A 27521-nucleotide genomic window follows, 5' to 3' on the forward strand; every position below is an offset into this window, starting at 1 on the left:
TTTATTCAGCAAAGTTTATTTAGCAAAGAAAAAAAAAACTATACAAAATAAAGCTGATACATTTCAATATTGTTTCACCTGTTCTGATTCAGTTACATGAATCAGTGGGGGCTCCATCAGGACAAGAATATGGTGTTGCTGAACTCCTGCTGGATGATTTTATTCACTGTGACAACTTTCTGCTGACTATATGTCAGCGCTGTGCATCCAAGCAGCCACAGAGAAAAACAGGAATGCTCCTTTAATACGTTTTTTTTTGTTTTTTTTGACACGGTCAGCCATACAACAGTCACATAAACTTAAATGATGTTCAATCCTAACTGTACAAACTCAAGTTTAAAATAAAGGTTAGTCTAAGCTCTGTCTAAAATCACTTTTGTGCAGTCTTGAGCAATATCTGAGTAAGCGGAGGGGGGGGGGATGCAAAGGACCCTCTTCTTAGGAGTCCTCCTTCTCTTGATACCTACAATGACAAAATGAAATGATGAGCAAACAATCACAACAGCAGCAACATATGGTGACCTCATGATGATTACCTGCAGTGTATGCAGGTGAAAAAGACTGTCTGTCCTTCATCTGCAGACCTCATCTGCCTGGTATGGTAAATCATACCCTCTTTGTTGCAATGAGAGCAGCGCCTGTCAATCTACAGGAAGCAAAGAGCTTATTAGTAGCACATAGAGCTGTTGGCATCATGCAGTACACTTAGCAGGCACCAGACAGGCAGCACTTACCACAGGACCCTTCATTTCAGAGTCCTCCTCATCCTGAGACACAGGCGCCTGCTCCACAGGGTTAAACACCACGGCAGAACGGATCTCCTGACCTGAAAACTCTGAATAAGCAGAGAACTCATCTGTGTACTTATCACTCACGAATGTGTTATCAGTGCAGTATGCTTATTGTCAAATGTTTATATCTAAAACCCTTGCTACTACAACAATAACATTTATGAGGTCAGACACTGATGAAGGTCTGGCTCACAGTCTCCATTCTAATTCATCCCAACGGTTTCCATTCAGTTTTAGGTCAGAACTCTGTGTACGACACTCGAGTACTTCCACACCAAACTCGTTCATCCATGTAAATGGTAAATGGACTGCTTCTTATATAGCGCTTTTCTACTCTGTCTGAGCACTCAAAGTGCTTCATACAACTAATTCATGTATCGATGTATCTGACACACTACACCGCGTTCCAAATTATTATGCAAATTGTGTTTAAGTGTCATAAAGATTAAATAAGTTGTTTTTCAATTAAACACATGGATGGAATTGTGTCTTGGGACTCTTTGTATCACTGAAATCAATCTCCGACTCCTGTGATCATTAGTTTGCCAGGTGAGCCCAATTAAAGGAAAAACTACTAAAGAAGGATGTTCCACATTATTAAGCAGATCACCATTTTCAAGCAATATAGGAAGGAAAAATGATCTCTGCTGCTGAAAAGCGTGAAATAATTGAATGCCTTGGACACGTAATGAAAACCTTAGATATTTCACGAAAATGTAAGTGTGATCACCATAATGTTAAGAGATTTGTGGCTGAGTCAGAGCACACATGGGTTCGTGCAGATAAAGGCACAATGATGAAGGTTTCTGCCAGACAAATACATCAGATTAAGAGAGCAGCTGCTGAAAGGCCATTACAAAGCAGCAAACACATATTTGAAGCTGCTGGTGCCTCTGGAGCCCTGCGAACATCAAGGTACAGGATCCTCCAGAGACTTGCAGTTGTGCATAAACCTTCTATTCCGCCACCACTAACCAATGCTCACAAGCAGAAACTGGTGCAGTGAGCCCAGAACTACATGAAAACTAATTTTCAAACAGTCCTGTTCACTGATGAGTGCAGTGCAACCCTGGATGGTGCAGATGGATGCAGTGGTGGATGGTGGGTGAACGGCCACCATGTCCCAACAAGGCTGCGTCGTCAGCAAGGAGGTGGTGGAGTCATGTTTTGAGCCGGAATCACGGGGAGAGAGCTGGTCGGCCCCTTTAGGGTCCCTGAAGGTGTGAAAATGACCTCTGCAAAGGATGTGGAGTTTCTGACTGACCACTTTCTTCCATGGTAGAAAGAGAAGAACTGTGCCTTCCGCAACACAACCATCTTCATGCAAGACAATGCACCATCTCATGCTACAATGAACACCTCTGCATCATTGGCTGCTATCGGCGTAAAAGGAGAGGAACTCATGGTGTGGCCCCGACTCTTCCCTGACTTCAATCCTATTGAGAACCTTTGCAGCATCCTCAAGCAAAAAAATATGAGGGTGGGAGGCAGTTCACATCCAAACAGCAGCTCTGGGAGGCTATTCTGACATCCTGCAAAGACATTCAAGTAGAAACTTTCCAAAAACGTACAAGTTCCATGGATGCAAGAATTGTAAAACTGCTATCAAATAAGGGGTCCTATGTTAATATGTAACTTGACCTGTTATGGTGCGTACACACCGAACGCGATAGAAGCGACCAAAGAGTCAGGTTTACATGTAAAGTCAATGGAGGAGCGCGATGAAGCGCGACTGGGGATCCCGCGAAGCTTCAGAAGCAGATTTGCGTCGCGAAAACACTTTTCCGCCTGATTCACACGAACAATTAGCGCGACTGATGCATTTGAAGCGCGAAGTAAAATACGCACTGCATTTTATGTGATGTATTTTGTGCATTTGCACTTATCACATCTGCCGCTCAAGTTGGAAAAATCTGAACTTCCAGTGTCAAGTTGCGCCATGACAACCAATCAGGTGACGGGTGTCAGTGATGCTGTGACTGAGTGAATGGAGTAACAGCATCAGCAGGACATGGGTACTGATAAACACCGTGGCTAATCACCCCAAGCTACATGACTCCAGCTGTTTTCTATACAGAGACAGGAATAAAAAAAATAAACATTACAAAGAGGTTAAACTATTTAGACAGGAAAGCTCTTAAGAGGTTTGTGGGTGGCTCTTAAAAGAGCTGTTGTGGCTGCCAAGGCCCTGCTCTCTCTGTCGAGAAGTGAGCCATGAACAGCTTCCTCACCTGGACACCCAGGCCTGATGGCTCCACCACAGCACGTCCCGCGCCGCTCACATATTATAAACTTTTACTAACCGCAGACAGATGGACAGGCACTCTGCAGGTGGGATTGAGCGCCTGTAGCTGGTGTCTAGGCGGGCGGTGCTTGGAGCGACGTGGGACAGCAGCTCCTCAAACTGGGTGAGGGACAGACGGTGGTACTGCTGAAAGCGACCCTCATCCAGACGCAGCTCCTGGAGCAAGTGGTGAAACTCACCAAACTGCTCACACTTGTGGAGGACTTGATGGACCCAGGTACGGTGAGGACGTCCTTTGCAACGCTGCTCTGCTCTCCACAGTAAATAGAGGAGGGAGACTCTCTCTTCAAACGCTAGATCGACAGCTGCCATCTTGCAAACATACCGCCTGGCACTACTTCCTCACACATTTCCGGTCGCTTCTATTGCGTTTGGTGTGAACGCGCCGTAAAGATGTTTTTGATTGAAATAGCTTTGGATTTCAGTGAAATTGATCTACTAATGCTGCAAATTCAACAAATGACCATTTTCAATTCTCTACAATCTATAAAATGTTTTGAAACTCTGTGTGCGTAATAATTTGGAACAGTGCATTTTAAGGTTTTTATTTTTGAAAAACATACTGTTTTCACTGGGAGTTCTGTTCAGTAACATTTGAATAATACTCTATTGGTCGATGACTCGAAAATTATGCCGACTGTCATTTGAATCGACTATTTAGGAAAAACAGAAAAATATCATTTGCATAATAATTTGGAAAGCGGTGTAGTTTAACAGCTGTAGCCTTCTAGATTTTTGTGTGTGTGACAAGATGGCGCCAGCAGTATGCATGGCGACACATCTGTCGACATTGCGTCCGTCAACTCTTGTAGCTTTGCTTTGGCTTGCTTTATCCTTTTCTATATTATCCCAAAATGCCCTTGGTCTGCGTGTGTACAATCGCCAGCTACTTTTAGAAATCAAAGCATCGTATGATCTGGCTCTTAAACAAACAGCGACAGGAGATGATTATAGGCCTCCTCCACCACTTTTTGAGCCCTGTATTCCGGCCCATCTGTGCCGACACTCCTACACTACTTCCTGGAAGAAGCGCCCGAGGAAACGAGGAAAGTGGGCTGGTACACTCATCAAAGTCAGAGCTCTTCTCTGTGCTTCCCGTGGAACTACTGGACCAGCAGAGTGCATCTTTAGATGGATCCTGCCTGTTGTCCCTGGAGCACCCACGACACTTGATCCCCCGCTCTCAGCATTTTACTTCCCTAAGCGGCCTCGGACCCGTGGATGCGGTGTGGATCACAGAAATCTTCACACGCTTAACTGAGCCGGAGCATCAGATGTTAGGATCTACATCCTTCAAATGGCTCTACTAAATGTAAGATGTTTAGCAAACAAGACGTTTGTATTAAACGACTTCCTAAAGTCACAACAGCTGGACTTTCTGTTTCTGACAGAAACATGGCTTCAACCCGGTGAGTCTGTAGCTTTTTCGGAACTGGTTCCTCCTGATTGCTCATTCTTCAGCCTCCCTCGATCCACTGGTAGGGGGGAGGCTTAGCCATCGTTTTCAATGCTCGATTTCATTGCCATCAAACACTACAGCATGATTCATTTTCTAGTTTTGAACTCCAGCTGTTTGATTACACCTGAGCTCTGCTGCGCCTTTCTTGTGTGCCCTCCTATACCGTCCTCCCAAGTTTAATAAGGATTTTATCAAAGAGTTTTCAGATTTTATGGCCGGAATTGTTCTTAAATTCAACAGTTTTTTAATCCTTGGTGATTTTAACATCCATGTCTGCTGTGACTCTAAACTTCTGGTCAAGGACTTTTTAAATATTATTGACTCTTTTAACTTGACCCAGTGGGTTGCCGGACCCACGCATGAAAAAGGTCATACACTAGATTTGGTGCTTTTGTTGTAACTTTATTGCAATTTATTGCTTGATAACAGCATTTTGGTTATTTTGTAAATGATTTAATTACTAGCCACATGTTTAGTGAGAGCTGTTAATTATAGATTTACTTTTCTGCTAAAAGGGAGCATTTAATACATATTTTCATTAGAAGACTTCATTTCCCAGAATCCTTTGTTGCAGAGATGGAAGTTACTCATGTTTAGCTAGCAAAGAAAAGTTTCGGGAAGCCATTATATGTTGTTCTGATGTCGGTCAGTTTATGTGCTGTACACCGCTTTTTTGAAGTCCTATATAAAGACGATTGTTTCTATAACTGATGTCCGATCCATTTTTTTGGCCAAGTGGATTTGCCACAACAGCTTTCCCACGGGCTGGATATGTCCATCATGGAAATATCTGAGTTGCGCATCTCCGATCACTTTCCTGTGTTGTTCACTCTAACGCTGCTCGGTAGATAAGCGTGTGCCCCAGCGCACAAAAAGCGAGCGCTTAATTCTCTAACAGCGACCACTTTTTCGGCTGCCTTTATGGACTCTGGAACAATGAACTCCAACTGTAAAAGTGTTGAGGACCTTTCAGACATTCTTCATTCTACCTGCACTGATATTTTAGACTCGATTGCTCCGTTTAGGACTGTGCGCGCTAAGCAATTATCAGAGCCATGGTTGAATGAACATACGCGCTCCCTTAGACATGACTACAGACACGCCGAAAGGAGATGGAAAAAGGACAGATTGCACGTTTCTCTACAGATTTTAAGGTCTCGTCTTTCTGCTTACCAAGAAGCTGTAAAAACTGCAAAGACACAGTTTGTCTCAAACTTAGTGTCAGTAAACAGTCACAGGCCTCAGGTACTTTTTAATGTCCTTAATAGTTTTCTTAGTTCACGTGATAATGCCGGAGTCATTTCTTCACCAAGTATTTGTGATGATTTTTTAGCATTTTTTAACAACAAGGTTCTATTTATTAGGGCTCTTGTAGGGCTGGGCGATATGGCCTAAAATCCATATCACGGTATAATTTGAAGCATGTGCGGTAACGATATATATCGCAATATATTCTTTTCTTCTGTATAACGCATTTTACACACTATAAGGCACACTTAAAATCCTTTAATTTTCTCAAAAATCGACAGTGTGCCTTATGTATGAATTCTGGTTGTGCTCACTGATCTCGAACCGATTTTATGTCGGACACGGCGCGCAGAAATCTCTCAAAAAATGTTTTAGTAAGACTTTGGTAAGCTATGAAGGCGCACCGATTGATGAATTCCCAGAACACCGGAGCCTTATGGCTACCGTAGTCAGGAGCCTTGCAGAGAAATCTGGGTCCAAAACTCCGTCTGCTTCAGGTCCCAAAGTCAAACGAACACTGCAGCATCACTGAGAGTTAAAAACTGTGTAAATTCTTTCATCTTTAATAAAATGATCAGCGTTGCTGCTTTACCAGGTGTAACAATTAAGTTTAACATCCAGGCATCCATAAAAACAGGATTTATTAAATTCAACGGAGTTAGAAGTTAGCAGGAAGTTAGCTCGCTAGTTTCCACCTAAAAATGATATAACATGTTCTGACTGAGAGATTTCTGAAAAAATTCAAACGTACAGCTCTGCTATCACTTCCAACATAAATGACATAAATTTCCTGTTGAGACAGGAAACTCAACAGCAGTGACTTTTGTAGGGTTACTGAAGTTGGGCTAGCTGGTATATAATGATCTTCTATGTGATCGCTAGCAACACAGCTACGTTAGCATAACATTAGCACAGTGAAGCTGAAGGATGAATGCTAACTTTTTTCCACTCGATAAAAGTTAACGTGAAGGTTCCTGATGGTTAGGGACAAATGCAATCCCATGGGAGGATGCTGTAAACGGACCAAACTTCAGTCAGGAGAACAACTGAGATAATCCATCCACAATACGAGGTTAGTCATTAATATACTGCAACAACATGGGAATAGAGCAGCTGCGAGGGAATTCAGCATTAATGACTCAATGGTACAGAAGTGGAGGAAGCGCAGTTTTTGGCTTTCCCCATATTCCAAAAGTGCTTCATCTCTTTGCTATTACTGTCGTTGGCATAATTTGCAGATGATATTGCTTGCAGCCGCTGCGATGCTTTCGACCAAAACAGACGCAGCTTGATGACACCATCAACATGCGCTATTGCGGTAGTGCGGTATAGTCAAAATCTCTACTGTTGGCCAAATTTATATTGTTTCTACCGTATACCGTTTATACCGCCCACCCCTAGGCTCTTGTCTCGTCGACTGCTGCCTCAGATCCTAGTCTTTCTCCTATGTGCTCAGTTGTCTTAGAGCAGTTTGATCCTGTCTCCCTGAATGACTTGAGTGCGGTAGTTTGTAACTTAAGATCATCATACTGCCCCTCTGATTGTCTCCCCCCAAGTTTGCTTAAAAACACTTTTAATACTGTCGGGCCTTTTATCCTGAGATTAATTAATCTGTCCCTTGCTGTGTTCCATCATGCTTTAAACAAGCAATAGTTCAGCCTCTTCTTAAAAAAAAATAACCTGGACCCAACTGTTCTGTCCAATTACAGGCCAATCTCAAAGCTTCCTTTACTGTCTAAAGTTTTGGAGAAAGTGGTCTACTTACAGTTGCAGGCCCACCTTGATTTGAATGTGATTTCTGAAAAAATTCAATCTGGTTTTAAATCATTACATAGCACTGAGACGGCACTTTTAAGGATTTTTAATGATATTCTTTTAACTCTGGACTCTGGTAGCCCTGCTGCCCTTTTATTGTTGGACCTGTCAGCAGCTTTTGACACGGTCGACCATGACATCCTGTTATGACGGCTAGAATTTCATGCTGGCCTAAAGGGATCTGCCCTACAGTGGTTTCGGTCCTACTTGTCAGGAAGGTCTTTTTATGTCAATATGGCCCCCATAACTCCAAACTAGCCCCTCTTAAATACGGTGTACCTCAAGGCTCTATTTTGGGTCCTGCCCTGTTTGCACTCTATTTGTTGCCATTGGGTTCCATCTTCTCGTGTTACAACATTTCATTCCACTGTTTCGCTGATGATTTGCAGATTTATCTGCCTTTAAAAGCAGGGTTTGACCGTCCCCAGCTCTTATTACGCTGCCTTGACGACATCAAACAGTGGATGTCGTTAAATTTTCTAAAGCTAAATGAAAATAAAACTGAAGTTGTCATTTTCGGCAACTTTGTCAATAATCACATCGATAGCACTCTAGGCCCCTTTTCCTCCTATTGTAAAACACATGTAAAAAACCTTGGTGTCTACCTTGATGGTTCTTTTAAATTGAATAAGCAGGTGAGTGCAGTAGTCCAGTCCTGATTCTTTCAGTTAAGACAGCTGGCCAAGGTAAAGCCATACTTCCCGGCTAACGTCTTTGAACGTGTTATTCGCCTCTTCCTTACTTGCAGGTTGGACTACTGCAATTCATTGTATTTTGGTCTCGACCAGAACTCCATTCATTGTCTTCAGATGGTCCAAAATGCAGCTGCTCGCCTGCTAACTGGGACCAAACGGAGAGAGCATATAACCCCAGTTTTAGCTTCTCTACACTGGCTTCCTGTCTCCTACAGGATCCAATTTAAACTTTTACTTTTTGTTTTAAAGTCACTTAACGTCCGAGCCCCTTCTTACCTGTCTGAGCTCCTTTCTGTTTATGCTCCAGGAAAAACCATGAGGTCTAGCTCAAAATTAATGCTTTCCATCCCACGGACTGATCTCAAATCTCGTGGCGATAGAGCTTTCTCTGTGGCAGGTCCCAGACTTTGGAATAGTCTCCCCCTAAATATTAGACCTGCACAAACACTTGATCAATTTAAATCACTACTTTTTATGCCCTGGCTTTTAACACACTATGACCCAAAAATTTTTGTCTTATTTTAATAGTCTTAGTTATTGTTTTAATTATTTTATTGTCCTATCATTGTTTTATATTGTTATTATTGTTTTACATTGTCTCTTTTTAATGGCATTTTTATATTGTTAAGCACTTTGTGCAGCATCGTCTGTCTGGCTTGCTGAAGCATTAAGAGTTCCTTTTACTGGAAATAACTCCTTAAAAACAACCCCACACCATAATCCCCCCTCCACCAAACTTTACACTTGGCTCAATGCAGTCAGACAAGAACTGCTCTCCTGGCTACCACCAAACCCAGACTCATCCATCGGATAGCCAGAAAAAGAGGCGTGATTCATCAGTCCAGAGAACAGGTCTCCACTGCTGTAGAGTCCACGTGCTTTAAACCACTGCATCCAGCACTTTGCATTCCATTTGGTGATGTAAGGCTTGGATGCAGCTGGTGGTCATGGAAACCCATCCCATGAAGCTCTTTACACACTGTTCTGATCTAATCTGAAGGCCACATGAAGTCTGGAGGTCTGTAGTGATTGACTCTGAGAAAGTTGCCATCCTCTGCACTCAGTGCGCCTCAACATCTGCTGACCCTGCTCTGATTTTACATGCCCCACCTCTTTGTGGCTGAGTTGCTGCCGTTTCCGATCACTTCTGCTTTGCTTACCACTACCAACAGCTGACTCTGGAATATTTAGTACTGAGGACTTGACTGGACTTGTTGCACAGGTGGCATCCTATCACGTTACCATGCTGGAACTCACTGAGCTCCTGAGAACAACCCATACTTTCACAAATGTTTGTAGAGGCGGTCTGCATGCCTGGGTGCTTGACTTTATACACCTGTGACCATGGAAGTGATTGAAACACCAAATTCAGTGATTTGGATGAGTGAGTGAATTCTTTTGCCACAATACTGTATATTGAGCTTAGGAAAATACAATCACTTGCTGCAAGAAACTAAAATGATCCAAAGATGGACAGCAGATAGCTCTCAGATAGCTACTCTGCTTTGCCGTTTCATTTGTACAAGCTGTATAAATATCACAGGAATATCAAGATGGAAGTGAAATGAGAAAAACAAAAAGTGAGATAGCAGCAAAATCTCTGCTGCTCATGCTCACACTCGCATAAACTCTGATATGGAATTTACCTGATACAGGGATCCTAAAAGAGCAGCCGGGGCAGCACACTACGTCCGGTATTCCTGGGAGAGGAAGAACATTCCCACACTCTGGGCAGAAGTTGGGACCACCACCAAAACACGACATCTCTGTTTCATGTAAAGTATTATTGTTATACATTTTGATATTATCAATAACTGTAAAATAGTATCGAATAAAAATTTAGACTGACTTATTTTGCTTTGTCGATTCACATTTTAGAGCTTACCTTCCAAAATAAGTTAAAGCGGTAATGTTGTTTTGTTGTCTAACACTCACTGGAGCAAAACACCGCACGTGGCACTTGAACACGTGAAGTGCAGTCGATTAAATCTGTAACTGTCAACTAACGCTGTGTTCAGCTTTCGTCGTCAGCCTTAGGCTTTAACAAAAGACTTTGATGATTTACCGTTTAATGTCTTCACAGGGTTGGCAATCTAAACAAGACGCGGTTTATAGCAAAGATTCTCTGTTGTTACTTTCAGCCTGACATCTGCATGGTTACACACCGTCGGGTCCTACAGCGGTTGGTTGTCTGTCGCGTTCTACACGTCATTGTGACGCGCTAACAGTCGCGCTTTACTTTAAACAGCCGTTGACTTTTCTCTCTCGTAGTGAAGGTATGTCGATTATTAAAAGAACTGTAGGCAGTGCACGTTACCAGTACCTGCGGCAACATGACTGTCACCTCTCTGAAGTTTAATGTTGAGCCGTGAGATGTTCCAGTGAGGATATGATGAGTTCTTTGTTAGCCGCTGAGCTAATTGCAGCTAGCTGTTTAGAATACTTGGAATTTGCTTTTACGGTTATTGCTAAAAAGGCCACTCGCTGTGTTTACGTCAGCTGCCGTAATATCAGACGAGCCCGAGTGAATAACAGACATCGGGGATGGTCCCAGTTTCATGTCGGTTATGATCTGCAGTGTGATGAAGAAATCTTAAAGACATATCAGTACTGCTGGATTTGAACTTTCAAAAGTCAAAACATAACTGCGCGTGTGGTTATAGCTATTTAATATTCAGCGACAATAAAAATAAAAATAAAAGTTCCGGAATATTCCTTCAAAATAGAAGCTCAAAATGAAACCAGGCAATTGTTTTTTAGCACAGTGGACTGGTTCATGTTTTCAGCCTGAGGTGGTGGACATCACTGGAGTCCTTATAGAAATTCTAGCCTGCTGTACAAGTTGGTGCCTCATGTTAGACACACCACTATTCTGGCATTTATGCAATATAAATTAATTTTGCAGGGTGGCACAGTTGTTAGCACTGTTGCCTCACAGCAAGAAGGTCCTGAATTCAGTTCCACCATCAGGCAACTCCACTTTATGCGTGGAGTTTGCATGTTCTCCCTGGGTTTTCTATGAGTACTCCGGCTTCCTCCCACAGTCCAAAGACATGCCGTTAGTGGGGTTAGGTTAATTGGAAACTCTAAATTGCCCATGGGTGTGAATGGTTGTCTGTGTCTATGTGTTAGCCCTGTGACAGACTGACGACCTGTCCAGGATGTACCCTGCCTCTTGCCCTAAGAAAGCTGGGATAGGCACCAGTGTGACAGTACCTGGTGTTAAGTATTCTGTTTTCACTCAAAACACTTTGTAACCTTTGTACACCTTTTTAGTACTGATTGAATTCTTTGTACCAACAATTTAACAGAGTGCAGAAAACATTTTCTCAGAGATTGTGGCCCATGTGGACATCATAACATCACACAGTTCCTGCAGATTTGTCAGCTGCACATCCATTGTAGACTGTACTATTTTTACTCATATTTGTTATCATGCTGCTGTAACACAAACATGTGGGATCAATAAAATATGTATTTATCTACACTCATGTTGTTTGTGCTAAATTCTGACCCTCCCATGCAAGTGTTGTAGCAGACTCATCAAACCAGGCAACGGTTTCCAAGCTTCTGTTGTCCAGTTGTGATGATGTTGTTCAAGTTGTAGCCTTGCTGTTGTGTTGTTAGCGGACAGGACTGGCACCTGGTGTGCTCTCCTGCCTCTGTAAGCCCACTTCATTTATCTTATGTTTTGTTATGATGCATGTCTGCAAGTAGCTAAGCAGTTTAGCAGTCTGGCCATTCTCCTCTGACCTCACACATCAACAAAGCACTCCATGGATATTTTCTCTTTTATTGGACAATTCTCTGTAAACCCTACAAAGGGTTTACACTGGATTTGTGTGGGAAAACCTTAGCAGAGACGTTTCTGCAGTACTCAGATTAGGATACAGGGCGCCAATAATCAAGGTGTGTTCAAAGTCACTTAAATCAGCGTTCTCCCCCATTCTACAGCTCTGTTTCAACTGGAGCAGGTCATAGTAATTATCTCTAAACGCCTAAAAATCAATTCATCATTTCTCAACATTGTTGACATTTTTCAGTGTATTTGTTTTCTCTCCCCTTTTTTCTCTAATTTTTATGTATTTTTTGAGGAGGGTGAAGAATCTTTTTTATTCTTCTCTGCACTATTTTGGTCTCTGTTTATAGTTTGTTTGGTAAAAATAGAAATGGTTCTTCTCTGAAACAGTGATGAGCTGCACATGTATGTCATTCATTTATACACTGGATTGTATGGAACGATGTCCTGCATGTTTCCAAGGGACTTGGAGACCAGGGTTAATGATGTATGTCTAATTGTCAGTATAATAACAATGAAGTTGATTAGGACTTGACTTTGGGAGGGGGGATTGGGCTGCTGCACTCAGAGCATGAGCTTGAGATAGCTAGATTAAGGACATTTGCTCTCACTGACGTCTCCGAACCAGGAGTGGAAAAAAAACCTGAAGTCTAAGCTGCTGGCTCCTTTTTGCACACATGCTGACCCCAATAATTAAAACTTTGGCCATGTTGATCCTTCTAGCACTGTGAAAGTTTAAAAGCTCTTTGTTCCTGAAGTTTCATACACCACATTTGTTTTTCTCGTTTCGCAGCAGGGTCAGGATGACAGAAAACGACGTAGATAACGAGTTGTTGGACTACGAGGATGATGAGGTGGAGGCCGGAGGGGCTGGAGATGTTGGAGGTGCAAGTGACGTGTCGATAAGAAAGGAGGGGGTGAAGGGCTCTTATGTGTCCATTCACTCCTCTGGATTCAGAGACTTTCTATTGAAACCTGAACTGTTGAGAGCCATAGTGGATTGTGGGTTTGAACATCCGTCTGAGGGTAAGTAATTGGTGCCAGGAGGAAAATGTGGAACTTTTACAACCATTGCTGAATTTAATCACCTTTTTATCTTCTCTCTGTATTTGAAGTGTCTGATAAAGATTAATGTCAGTTCCTCCTTTAACAGAGCTGTGGTGGGTTTGTGTTGGCAATGGTAATTTTAGTTACATAGCACATTTCATTATGCTCAAACTCGATGTGCTGAACACAGAAGATAAAAACATGAAAATCTGTGTAGGTTTATGTGGTGGGGCGTGGACTGCGGTGCCGTGCGGATGCACCTGCACAGCATCCGCAATCACGCTCACCGTGTTAAAACATGGGGACTCAGGGGTTGGTGGGGTTGTGGTGGTGTGACAAATGTTGAATAAAGATGGCTCAAAACACAGATCTGCGGTCCCGCCGTGCCTTAATTCCACCACACTGGTGCCGAAACCCAGGACGCGGCAGGGTGCGTCCACACGGCACCGCAGACCACGCCCCATCACAGTTTGCAATCTAAATCATTGTAAACCTACCGTGAAAACAGCAAAATAGAATAGAATGCCATTTATTGTCATTGTAAATGTACAACAAATGTATAGGTGCTCCATAGACAGCAGGAATAAATGACAAACATAGCCATATGTACAATCTAGAGGAAAATGTGAAAAAAAAAGACTAAGGCACAGATTGGAGTGCTTGGAAGTGGTGCAAAGGTCTGACTGTAGAGCATGTATGTGAGAGGCCTGAGTGATGAGGGTTGCTCAGATAATGGCTCAGATTGGTGAGGTGGTTGGCAGGGCGTGGGGGGTTTGGGCATAGTGTTTGTTAACTATCAAGGGGAAGAAGCTGTTTGTGAGTGTGAAGGTTTGGGACCTTCACACTCACGGGATGTGAGTGAGGTGATGTAACCATCACCTTTGATGGACCTGGTTTTTCTGAAACAGGAGGAGCTGGCGATGGCTTCCAGGGATAGCAGAGGGCAGCCAGATTTTTTTAGGCGGTGTTAATTACAGTCTGTGCAGCCTTCCTGTTCTCCGTCGTGGCGTCTGCGTACCAAACAGCCAGGCAGTAGGAGAGTACGCGCTTCACTGAGGAGCAGTAGAAGGCCAGCAGCAGCTTGTGATCAAGGTTATTCTTCCAAGAACCTGAAGGTGGAGACAGATTCCACCCGCTGTCCATTAATAATAATAATAATGATGATAATAATAATAACTTTATTTATAAAGTGCTTTCAAACAAAGTGCTGTACAGCTATTTGAAACTAAAAAGATAAATGAATAAAAGCGATACATAGCAATACAAGTAAAAAACAGTAAGAATTTAAAAACTAGAAGGCATAGAATTAAGACATGTAAGATAGGGTGAACAAATGTGTCTTCAACTTAGTTTTAAAAACTTCCACAGAGCATGCCTCCCTAATATCTTGAGGGAGGTTGTTCCAAAAAAATGGGGCAGGAAACGAAAAGGCACGCTCTCCAATTGTCTTTTTTCTGGCTTTAGGAACCTTTAAAAGGCCAGAGTCCTGGGATCGGAGAGCACAGGATGGAACATAAAGGTGTAAAAGGTCAGAGAGGTATGAAGGTGCCAATTCATTTAAAGCCTTGTTATCATCTTCCTCAAATGATAAAAGGCGGTCATTGTTATCGGTCTGTTCCTCCTGAAGTCCATTATGAGTTCTTTTTTTTAAGGACATTCAGCTTCAGGTTATTTTCTGAGCAGCAGCGGGACAGGTTCTTTACTTCTGCCCTGTACGCTGTTTCATCTCCATCAGAGAGATCAGAGTGGTGTCGTCAGGATACTTGACGATGACGTTGGGTGGCTGGGTTGGTGCACAGTCATATGTGTACAGTAGGGGGCTGAGAACGCAGCCTTTTGGGGGATCCGGTGACTTGTTTTCATAGCTTACATAGCACAGCTGACATAATGCTTTCCCTAGCTTGGCTGGCTCAGTAGGTAGAGTGGTGGCCCCCTCATCGGAAGGTTGGGGGTTTGAATCCACTGAATGGCTACCCTGAGGTACCCCTGAGCAAGGTACCGTCCCTACGCACTGCTCCCCGGGCACCCAATGGCTGCCCACTGCTTCAAAGAGTGAATGGGTTAAATGCAGAGAGGAATTTCCCCACGGGGATCAAAGAAGTATACATTATCATTATTAGCTGCTTACCCTAATCAAGACAAATGAATGCCTAACTCTATCCTAATTGTAACCCTGACGCTAAAACCACATTTTGAGTCTCATTGTAGGTCAGTCAGAATAAAAAGGTTTTGAGCCTGTTTTTGAACGTAGTCATTAGGGATGGGTATCGTTTAGGTTTTATCCGATACCAGTACCAAACCGGTACTTTTGAAACGTGCCGGTGCTTAAAGAATGAAGAACACACACTTTGTCCAAAAACCTCTCATGTTTAGCTGTTTTTTTGTAAAAAGATAACAATGTTAGCCTTTTCTGCAGCTATAGGGCATATATGGTCTCACTCTTGGCTGGAAGCAGTGCTTAAACAATGGAAAAAACACAAACTTTGTCCAAAAACCTCTCATGTTTAACTGTTTTCCACTTTTTCTTTGGTCATTTTAGCCTTTTTGGCCAGGGTGAAGGGAGTATCTGCCATCAAACAAGAAGACAGCCGCATGTAACTACGACGGTGTTTGCTAGTTCACCTTACATGCATTAATGTAATAATGTGGTTAGCGTACTCAACGTTAATTACACACGAACAACATGAAGCTACTCACGCAGAGGAGAACGGCTGCTGCTGCCATCATCATCCGTCATCATTTCTGCTACGCTGACAGGGCTAGGGGCCAGGACTCTACTCTTCGGGTTTTTGGGGGATGTTGCTAACTCCGGGTCCGATAACAGGCACCACACCCGCAGTAGATGTGCACGGTGTCAAACACGGCGCATTTCTCGGCTTTAAAAAAAACGCTATGCGTCGCCAGGTGTTCCATCAGATTTGAGGTGTTACCTCCTTTGACAGTATCACAGTATCAGCTTAAAGCACTTGTTGCAGGCTGCTGAGTTTGCATCTTTTGCTGTGAAGTACAGCCAGACTTTGACCGCTTCGCCTTGGGCATTTTTAATCTGTAGCTCTGCTCTAAAAGAACGTACGTACCTGGGCCCGCCTACTATCCTCGGAAACGTAAAATGATTGGCTAGAATCCAAAGTGTATGACATCTCAGGAAATAAAGCACCGAAATGTGCGCTGCTTTTCGGTCTGGTTACTACCGTTTATGTCAGAACCGGACACCGGTACCCATCCCTAGTAGTCATAGATATGACTTACCTCAGGTCAGCAGGCAACTTGCTCCAAAGAACAGGACTACAGATACTGAAAGCACCCGTAGATCTAAGTCTGGGAACAGTTCAAAGATGTGCATGTGATGACCTGAGAGGTCTGACTCTGTGAAAGACCCTGAGAAAGTATACTGGAGGACAAACCACCGAAAGCTTTGTGAAATAATTAAAGGTAAAGGTAATAAAGGTAACTTTGTATTGAACTGGGAGTGAAAGAAGTGACTTGAGTACTGGTTTCTGGTTGCTGCATCCTGAATGAGCTGAAATTCTCCTGCTCATGTGTTCTCCTTCCAGTTCAGCATGAATGCATCCCTCAGGCAATCCTGGGTATGGATGTGCTCTGTCAGGCCAAGTCTGGGATGGGGAAGACTGCAGTGTTTGTTCTTGCCACCCTGCAGCAGCTAGAGCCCATCACCGGACAGGTGAGGTGTAGCAGCCTGGATTAAAGGTCAGAGCTAAAAGTTGTTTTATTATATTGTAACAGCTGTCATTTAATTGCTTTTCTGCATTTATTTTTATTTTAGATTCTGCTCACAGCTGATTGTGATTTTTAGCTAATGAGCACATTTGTTCTGTACTTGTGGCGCCTTCATATCTAGATTAACAGGCTCAGAAACAAACCTGAAAGCAAACTCGAGATATTGCGTTGTGTCTTTTGTGTAAAGTGCCAACTTTTACTTGACAGTCATAGAGTCAGTTGACTCCATGATGTTGTGATTAGGGCTCTTGCACAACTCCTGACTGACCAACTGCTAACATCCAGATGAGAGAAAAAATGTTCGAGTCACTCTTAATTATTACCATCCACTTGGCAGAATGCTTGGTAAAGAGTTTTGGGCTGTTTGAGCGTGAACGAAAGACTTGCAGTAGTGTGCAGGGAAAAAAGAACAGTGTACAATGTAGCTTGCCATCACCAGTGTGTGAATGTGTGGATGACTGAATGTAGTGTAAAGCGCTTTGGGGTCCTTAGGGACTAGTAAAGCGCTATACAAATGCAGGCCATTTACCATTTACATTCAGATTTACAGATGCATCGTGTTTTCAAGGACCATAGTGCTACTTAAGTTCATGTGCAGTAAAAACATCCCATAGTGAATTAAGTTGGTACTATATCTTAATCTTAGCCATTTTTATGTGCAGGTCTCTGTACTGGTGATGTGCCATACCAGAGAGCTGGCGTTTCAGATCAGCAAGGAATATGAGAGATTTTCAAAGTACATGCCGACTGTCAAGGTAAAGCAGCTAACTCATACATCAGTTTCTCCCAGGCTCAAACAGTATGATCTATGCTTGTGTTTTCCTGCAGGTGGCAGTGTTCTTTGGAGGGCTGCCTATAAAGAAGGACGAAGAGGTGCTGAAGAAAGACTCTCCTCATATTGTGGTGGGAACACCAGGCAGAATCCTGGCACTGACGCGCAACAAGACGCTCAATTTGCGTCACATGAAACATTTCATCCTGGATGAGTGTGACAAGATGCTCGAGCAGCTTGGTAAGTGGCACAACCCACTTTTTAAAGCAAAATCAGATCCAAATATGTGCCAGTGTTTAAAACCAAGAAACAAAGAAAAGGATAAGATAACATTCAAACCAACATCTGTCTCATTAGCTTTGTGGTCTCACTGTGGTAGCTTGTGGTTTTTATATATGCAGTCCAATTTCCTTTCCAGGTTTCCTGCCTCCCTTGGGGAGCTTGCAGCAGTAAATATGAGTCTGTGGTTTTCCTGTTCTGTGTGATTTTTATAAGGATCATGAGTTATCCATCTTTTCTTTTCCTGAGATAATAAAGTGTTTGACAGCTGACAACTCAAGGCCAAGGTGCTGGTGGTAGAAGTCAGTGTACTGCGGGTGGCTGTGGCTCAGGTCGTAGAGCAGATCAGCTACTGATCGGAAGGTTGGTGGTTTGATTCCTGGCTCCCCCAGTCTGCATGCCAAATATCCTTGGGCAAGATACTAACCCCAATTGAACGATGCGTTCATCGGAGTGTGAATGTGTGTGAATGTTTATTAGTTGCACTTGAGTTTAGAAGTGCTTGTATGAGTGGGTGTGAATGGGTGAATGAGGCGTGTTGTATACAGCGCTTTGAGTACTCCGGGAGAGTAGAAAAGCGCTATATAAGAATCAGTCCATTTACCATTTACCATGATTGGTGTGATGTTACAGAATAAACAGTAACGTATACATGACATATATCTAGCTAAATCTAAATGTACACAGTGGATTTCTCTGCTGTGCTTGTGTGACAACAAAGAGCATAAAGCTTAAGAAACAAATTTCTCGGTTAAAGATAAATTTGGAGGATTGTGAAAGATCATGGCAACAGCGTCTTCCCACCTTTGTAAAGGCAGAGGGGGCAGCTAAACAAATGCAGCATGACTTTGTTGCTTTTATTTTGATGACAACTGCTTCTTTTATTGTCGTAACCCTGCTAGGTGGGCGGCCTGGACAAATTTGTGAAGTGATAACTCGAGGACATGGGGTGTGATACCACTAGAGTATCTACTAAAACACTCTGGGCTATCAGTGGTGGTCTCCAGAATGTTTTCAATATACATACCCACTTGTGTGAAAGTGAATGCAGTTTTGCTGTTGTTTGTGAGAGATAGGTCTTTTCCTAATAAAGTTCAATGAGGCGACTGTTGTGATTTGGAGCACAATCGGGGTGTCATCAGGACGCTACAACACAGAGCGAACACCATCCCCACAGACACAGCAGCCAGGGGAAACAGAAGAACAGCACATCAAGAAGGCCCTGAGTAAATGTGGGTATCCCAGCTGGATGGACATTTGTCAAAGCTGGGAAGGCGCCAAAAGAAAGCTCCAGCCGATCCAGGAGAGAAGGACAACCGCTGACTAAGCGAAAACCTGTAGTGATCCCGTACGGAGTATCAGAAAATTTTTTCTAAACACCACATCTCTGTTACTTTTAAACCCCAAAACATGCTGCACCAAAAATTGGGTCCCCCAATATAAAAATTAGAGTAATATAGTGTACGCTGTTAAGTGCCAGGAGGATTGGCAGGATTTCTACATCGGGGACACCAATCAACCTCTGGGTAAGAGGATGGCACAACACAGAAGAGCCACCTCGTCAGGCCAGACTCTGCAGTCTATTTACACCTACAGACCAGTGGACAATGATGAGGATGTACACATCCTGGACAGGGAGGAACGCTGGTTTGAACGTGGAGTCAAGGAGGCCATTTACGTGAAAAGGGAAAGACCATCTCTGAATCGAGGAGGGGGCCTAAGGGTACATCTGTCACCATCTTACAATGCTGTGATTGCAGCCATTCCCCAACACTCTGTGAATGGGACTCATGGCCATTGATCAGTGTTCTTTGATCAGTGGTCTTTGATTAATGGTCATGACCTCCCAGCCCATTGTTCACTCACCAATAGTTTCACTCATTGTGTAAATGTCCTGTTTATAAGGTCAGCTGAGACTGAAGAAGTCAACTGGATGATGATGAAACATTTCTTCCACTGAAAACGTCCAGGTGAACAGAATCAACCTTTGGGATTTACTTACCTGGTTGATTGAGCATGCATCAAAACTCTGACAATAATAATCCATGCCTTTTTTCACACCATGGCGCATGTGGTGAGGGACATGATCAATAATGGGTCAACAACCCTCTTAAGGGATAATACCTGGGAATCTCCACCATTTTGTTTTATAACTGAAGAAGCTTCTCGGATGAGACGTAAAACATCTTCAAGAAACTTAATGAAATCTAGTTGCTTTCAGTTCAGTTTTATTTATACAGTACCAGATGACAACAACAGTCGCCTCAAGGTGCTTTATATTGTAAGGCAGACCCTGCAATAATACATACAGAGAAAAACCCAACAATCATATGACCCCCTATGAGCAAGCACTTTGGCGACAGTGGGAAGGAAAAACTCCCTTTTAACAGGAAGAAACCTCCGGCAGAACCAGGCTCAGGGAGGGGCGGGGCCATCTGCTGTGATTGGTTGGGGTGAGAGAAGGAAGACAGGATAAAGACATGCTGTGGAAGAGAGACAGAGATTAATAACAGATATGATGCGATGCAGAGAGGTCTATTAACACATAGTGAGTGAGAAAGGTGACTGGAAAGGAAAAACTCAATGCATCATGGGAATCCCCGGCAGCCTACGTCTATTGCAGCATAACTAAGGGAGGATTCAGGGTCACCTGGTCCAGCCCTAACTATATGCTTTAGCAAAAAGGAAAGTTTGAAGCCTAATCTTGAAAGTAGAGATGGTGTCTGTCTCCCAAATCCAAACTGGAAGCTGGTTCCACAGAAGAGGGGCCTGAAAACTGAAGGCTCTGCCTCCCATTCTACTTTTAAATACTCTAGGAACAACAAGTAGGCCTGCAGTGTGAGAGCGAAGTGCTCTAATAGGGTGATATGGTACTACAAGGTCATTAAGATAAGATGGGGCCTGATTATTTAAGACCTTGTATGTGAGGAGCAGGATTTTGAATTCAATTCTGGATTTAACAGGAAGCCAATGAAGGGAAGCCAAAACAGGAGAAATCTGCTCTCTCTTTCTAGTCCCTGTCAGGACTCTTGCTGCAGCATTTTGGATCAGCTGAAGGCTTTTCAGGGAGTTTTTAGGACATCCTGATAATAAAGAATTACAGTAGTCCAGCCTGGAAGTAATAAATGCATGAACTAGTTTTTCAGCGTCACTCTGAGACAGGATATTTCTAACATTTAAGTTTTTTATTGATTTTGCACACATACTTAAACCTATATATAAGAGAAGTAGAAAAAACAACAACAATAAAACAAAACAAGACAAAAACAAAACAAAACAAAAAAAACCTGCTGGTGTTCACCCCTGCCCTTACAAGTCTAAAAGAAAGAAAAGGGTAAGTAACAATGAGTTCCAACAAAAGAAACGCAGAAATAAGCAAATAACATTGGTCACAGTTAATAGTCCTTCAAATTATGATATGGTCATGATTTCCTGTTTGCTCCAAATAGCTCCAGAAGTAGTCCCACTGTTCATCTCTGACTTCTGTATCATTTTTAAGTTTATTCAGCATGGACTCATAGGAAGCAGTCTCTGCCATTGCTCTGATCCAATCTTTCAGTTCAGGACGTACTGTAGTCTTCCAGTGCCTAAGAATAATCCTCGATGCAGTTACCAGTCCGACCATAACAACCGTAAAAATATTTTTATGAATTCTTGGAATATGAGAACGGTCTCCCAACAAACACAATTCGGGAGTTAGGGGCACTTCTAATCCTGACCAACCTTTTAAGAGTGTGACGACTTCCTTCCAAAAAGGAGCTATAAGGGAACATTCCCAAAAACAATGTAGGAAAGTCCCTGCCTCAGTTTTACATTTCCAACAGAGATAGTCAGGCATAAGCTTCATACAATGTAATCTTGTTGGAGTATGATAATATCTATGCAAAATTTTATATTGTATACATTTGCTCTTCGCCTCCTTAACATGACTCCCACTTTCTGCCAAAATGCCCATCCATTTTTCATTTGAAATTGGTGCATGTAAATCTTTCTGCCACAAGATTTTAATGTTCAAACATTGCCCACTTCTATTATTGTTTACCAACCTATAAAAACATGATGCTGTGTGGTGCTCCTGAGGCATATTTATAAAATCTAGAACAAGATTTTCATGTCCCCTTCTGAACTTCGACATCACACAATGTCTAATTTGCAAATATCTCCAGAAATTTTCCTTCCCTTCCAATTTATATGTTTGAACAAGGTCTTTATAGGACATAATTTCCCCATCTTTAAATAAGTCACTAATAACATTTATGCCATGAGACTGCCACAATTTCCAGAACACAATTTTTTTCCCTATACGAATAGCTGGAGACAGGATATTTCTAATTTTAGAGATGTTGCACAAATGGAAGAAAGCAGTCCTACATATTTGTTTCCAAGCTCCTTAGATTACTATGACCTGGATGACCGAGAACCTAGACTTGGCAGCTCTTAGGGTTTATTTTTCTCAGTGTAACAGCAGTTTTAGATGTTGGGTGATGTGATTGTTCAATACTGTACAAAAACTTTAGGAATTAATTGTTTTTCAAATGTGATGTCATAGATTTTTTGGTGTTTTTGACAATTCATTTGGTGCGAAGTGAAGCAAAAACGTTTTCTTTTGAAGGGCCTTTTACATCGGCCATGCGCTGCACTCACTGCTTGTCATTTCAAAACATGTGTCTCTCTGACCTTATATCCTGTACAAGAGTTTGTGTTGTATTATGTTTAAATGTTAATAAAAACATGTATTGCTGGTTCATAAAAAAGGAAACTTTGTAACTATCCCGACTGTTGAAGAGTGTGTCGTTTCCACAACACTGCTTCCCTCTGAGGTCTGCAGAACCTGCGACAAACAGTTCATCGAACTCTGATACGTACAGAATGTTCTCCTTCATCATGTGGTTGAACTCAGCGCAGCAGTAGGCTTCGTTTCTGTTCCTCACACAAAGATACGTCACAAGTGTGCTTGCGCTGCACTTTGCTCGGTGCAGCGGGAAATCGTTATTGTGTGGCGCAAACAATAGACACAAATGGGTTTCAGAGTGCAGCGCGTGCATATGTGAAAGGGCCTTAAGTCATCATTATTTAATCTTTCGTCACTGCATCTAGATGAGTTTGTAATACACTGTAAATAATGTTCTCTTCCTTAGACATGCGCCGAGATGTCCAAGAGATTTTCCGTATGACTCCCCACGAGAAGCAGGTCATGATGTTCAGCGCCACCCTGAGTAAAGAGATCCGTCCAGTCTGCAGAAAGTTCATGCAAGATGTAAATACGCCCCTTCACTTTCATCTGCCATGCATCTTCCCGTTCCCGCCACACCTCCACTACTCCTTCGCCTGCTGGAACAGTGGGTAACAAAGTCCAAGTTGATGTTCAGCCTCCATGAGTCCAAGTCACAAGCAAGAAAGAAGTGTTACTCCAAACATCCCTTTCACTGCATGGGGAAACGTCTGCTGCCATAGTGATAGTTCTTTTCTGCTGTACCTGGTCAGCACTGAGCCTTCAACAGAGCCTGGAAACATGACCATAACTGTAGCTCACCCTGGCTTAAAGCTGCGGCATACAATTTCTGGTGATTAGACAGAGGGTGTATATCCAAATTGCCATGCTTATGAACAACTGTGGAATAGCCACATGCCTGTAACAAGTTCACTTTATTCAGCTAGTACTGTCTGGCCTGTCTGGGACATGTATTCTGGTAGTGTAGCTTTAAACGGTTACATGTTGCATAATAGAGCCAAATTTCAGACACTGGGATCATCATATGAGTGAGTACACCTTGTGAATTCTGGTATCTAAAGCCTGAGGGCAGCCTAACTTTAGCAGCTCCTTTACAGGTCAAGGATACTAGACTTCTTATTTCCAGTTGTGTAGGTACTTCAAAACCCAACATTGGCTTTCAATAGGACTGTTGAGTGACCTCAACAGTCCTATTGAAAAACACAATAGCTGGATGTTTTATTGATTCAAATCAGACCTCAATAACTCAGAAGGGCCAAGGACACCAATGAACTCATCTTCTGGCTCTTCAAGCAGTTCAGCTAGTTTATTTGAAAACCAACCTGGTTAGTTTTTGCGTAAGATGAAAGTGAAACAGTGGTAGCTTTCACTCATCTTATGCAAAAATCAAAATCAAAACAACTTTGTATGACGTTCACCATGTCATCAGTAAGTGCCGAAATGTATGTAGCACATATACAAATTGACAACGTGCACTCACTGCTGGTTCCTACTGATACGACCTGAAAAGCTACTAAAAAAATAAATATATATTACACAGTGTCCTGTTCATCCTGAGCAGGAAAACAGAAGATTTATAAAGACAAAGAAGTGCAAATGAACTAAGAAACAATAGTATGATGCTTGTAGATCATAGCCTTAGCATTCAAAGTGATGACTCATTGAATAAACCACTGCTGTGTTTTTAGGAGAGTAAAAAAGGGTTATATGAGAACCCGTCCATTTGCCATTTACATGCTTTAATCAGAATGACTTACCAAATGATCTTACAATAGAAAATATGGTAGCCCTTTTAATAGCAGTCATATTGTGACAAGATGAAGTTAAGCCACATTTGCCAGCAATTCCTGCAGAAATCCTGGTGCTTCACTAATGTTTCCATGCAAATGTAACTGTGAAAGGTTTGGCTAGTTAGTAAGCAGTACTTATCTGTAAATGTCATCTTCTTGTAGCTGCAAAGATGAGGATTAATCAATGATAATCAATAATAGAAATAATGAATCGTTGCAGCAGCAGCAACCACTGGTTGTGTTCCCTTGCTGTGATATTAGATGTAGAGTAGCTTAAAGAACCAGTTAAGAATCAGCTCATATACTGAGCTGGGAGATCCAGCCAGTCTGTTCTCTTTGTGTTCGCGCGCGCGTGTGTGTGTGTATGTTTACTTATGTTTCTGGAGACCAAAACGTGGAGTTTTACTATACTTGTGGGGACTAACAGCTCTTATAGGGACAAAGTTCCCGTCCCCACAAATTTGAAGGGATTTTCGAGGCTCAAAATGTTGTTTTAGTGTCAGGGTCACAGTTAGGTCATGGTTAGGTTTAGGCTGAGGGTCAGGCATTCATATTTCATGGTTAGGGTAAGGGGCTAGGGAAAGCATTATGTCAATAAGATGTCCCCACAGAGATATGAAAACACAACTGTGTGTGTGTGTCTTACCTATACCAAAGCCTTCCCTCTGTCTCCTCACTGCTTCCTTTTCACTTCCACTGTATTATGTTTTGTGTGCCCTCTGATTTCGCTCTGACACATGGTGTCTCATGTGTTTCCCTTCTTCCCTTAAATAATTGTACTGTCTTGCAGTGTAAGACATATATACAGTATACTGCTTATCTCTCTTTTAAAACTCTCCAGTAATGCTACCACAATCTGTCTGACCTCCTTAAATAAACCCACTTCCATATTTCCTTATTTTTACACTATGCTCTTCCCTGAATCTTGCCAACCTCCCTTTCCAACTCCTGCCGGTCCAGCCGATGGAAATCTTTGTAGATGATGAAACCAAGCTAACTCTGAATGGGCTGCAGCAGTACTACGTCAAGCTGAAGGATAATGAGAAAAACAGAAAGCTCTTTGACCTCCTGGACGCACTAGAGTTCAATCAGGTACCCACACCATACCTTCCCCACAGCCTAACCCCCCTGTGGACATTTTTGTTTTGTCTGTTTGCTTTTCTGTTGATGGGAATTAGATTGCTGCGTTTTATGTTCATGTCTTACAAGCATGTTACTGTGGTACACACTTGCAGATCCTGCTAGAGTAGCATTAGTTATTTCAAAGATCATAATAAATGTTATTAATGTTACTTGTATGCAACCCCTCAGCTCATCAACTTCCTGAAACCAGGCTCTATTCTTCTTCTGATTGGCTACACCTCTCAGAAAGAAGGGTTAGGCTGTGTGCCAGAGGACATCTCCTCACATTTACAGTTAAAGAAATACTTAATAAGATATGTACAGTATGTGTGTGTACAGACAGAAAAGTATAATGGTCCTCTTAAAGGCCTTACTATGCTTCAGTGTGAGGGAGCGAGGGAAACAATATACTTTGGTCATGTGAGTATGTGAGGGTCCACTAGAGTGAGAGGTGCGCCCACCCAGTATTTATGTTAGATATCAGCCCTGTAGTGACTTTAATACCTGAATCATGTATATTTGACAACAGGGCCAACAGTTCACTTGAGTTCTGTCTTTACCACATCAGCAGCAGAGCTAACAGAATGTGGAGGAAACTAACAGGAAAGCAGTGTCATAACTACTAATCAACAAGTTCTGCTCGCGCAGTTTGCGAGCTTGTCACTGAACTTCAAAGAAACAAGTCGAGCGCTAGTGAGTGTCAAAAAGCATGGCTGACGGTGCTGTCCTGTCATGTTTCTCTCTGTCTCTTTTGTCCTGGTGTTATTCTACATGAAAACTTTTTGATTCTACTTGTAGTAAAGTAATAAATAGCTGTTAATGATCGATCGTCTCTGAGTGCTGACGAGGGGTGCACACAGTGAAAAAGACACACAAAGGAAGCAGACAGGACTTAATGTCCACTGTAGCTGAGTGATTGTGTCGCTGTGCCGCTCAGGTGGTGATCTTTGTGAAGTCCGTCCAACGGTGTGTAGCTCTGGCTCAGCTGCTTGTGGAGCAGAACTTTCCAGCGATTGCCATCCATCGAGGGATGCCTCAGGAGGAACGGTAACTGAGAGCGGTGACGCCATAAATGTTTGTTACTATTTTATTTCTCCAGATAACACCGAACTGCCATGTTTTCATTGTGTTCACTCTACTTGTTCTTTTGGCAGAGGATAGCAAGCTCAGTGTGAACCTTTTGGAAATGGCTCAAATGTAATCATTTTCAGTTGACAGCTCCATGCAGCTGCAGTCTCTTTCTTGTGGCCAATTCAATTCAGTTTTATTTATATAGCACCAAATCACAACAACAGTTGGTACTTTATTTTGTAAAGTAAGGACCCCACATGGACCCCACATCTTTATGCTTTCTACTATATAATAATATTATGAAGAAGGAAGCAGGAGGCTTTTATTTTTTTCACTCTCAGACACTTTTATTTTGTTAAATTAATGTGTTCTGATGATTATACCATAGCAAATATAACTTTTACTGGTTAGTGAGGTCATTCTTTATATTGGGTAAAGCATTAGTTCTTATAGTCTTATGTGCTCTAAGATGCAGTGCTGTGCAAAAGTCTTGAGCCAACCATTGTTTCTACATACTTGTTAAGACAATGGTGCTGTCTATATTGCATATATTGAAACGTGCAAACATACCGTAAAAGGAAATACAGTACATTAAAACACAGAGTCTGTACAGTCTGACCAGCTTTATTCTTCAACACAGTCTGAACTCTCTGAGACAGCTTCCTTTAAGAATATTCAGGAGCAGTTCTCCAGGCTTCCTGAAGGACATTCAAATGTTTGGGGAGGCCATGACTGATAGTCCCATTGTGTGTTTTTTATATCCAGGTATGTTTTAGTGCATTGGCGTGGTGTTTGGGATCATTGACGAACTGAAACATGAAGCTCTTGCCAAGCAATCTCTTTCTGGTGGATCAAAAT

General features: G+C 42.4%; 2 protein-coding genes across 4 annotated transcripts in view; one reads left to right on the top strand and one right to left on the bottom strand.

Annotated features, from left to right (window-relative positions):
- On the bottom strand, positions 1–10486 carry polr1h (RNA polymerase I subunit H). Its single transcript, XM_031744942.2, has 5 exons — positions 10199–10486; positions 9960–10079; positions 735–835; positions 537–646; positions 1–463 (listed from the first exon to the last, which is right to left on the bottom strand). The coding sequence occupies exons 2-5, from the start codon at positions 10075–10077 to the stop codon at positions 439–441; spliced, it is 354 nt and encodes a 117-aa protein (XP_031600802.1). The 5' UTR covers positions 10078–10079; positions 10199–10486; the 3' UTR covers positions 1–438.
- ddx39b (DEAD (Asp-Glu-Ala-Asp) box polypeptide 39B) overlaps positions 10469–27521 on the top strand; it is a 25443-nt gene continuing 8390 nt past the window's right edge. For 2 of the 3 annotated variants that reach the window (XM_031744939.2, XM_031744940.2), the window contains exons 1-8: positions 10469–10589; positions 12906–13138; positions 16714–16841; positions 17560–17652; positions 17726–17909; positions 23087–23205; positions 25431–25562; positions 26530–26639. In XM_031744939.2, coding sequence (XP_031600799.1) covers positions 12916–13138; positions 16714–16841; positions 17560–17652; positions 17726–17909; positions 23087–23205; positions 25431–25562; positions 26530–26639 — 989 coding nt within the window. In that variant the 5' untranslated portion in view covers positions 10469–10589; positions 12906–12915. The remainder of the gene's footprint in view (positions 10590–12905; positions 13139–16713; positions 16842–17559; positions 17653–17725; positions 17910–23086; positions 23206–25430; positions 25563–26529; positions 26640–27521) is intronic. The other variant, XM_039605999.1, reaches the window with a different exon arrangement.

This window comes from Oreochromis aureus, linkage group 22, assembly GCF_013358895.1.
Source record: "Oreochromis aureus strain Israel breed Guangdong linkage group 22, ZZ_aureus, whole genome shotgun sequence".
NCBI classification, from domain to species: domain Eukaryota; kingdom Metazoa; phylum Chordata; class Actinopteri; order Cichliformes; family Cichlidae; genus Oreochromis; species Oreochromis aureus.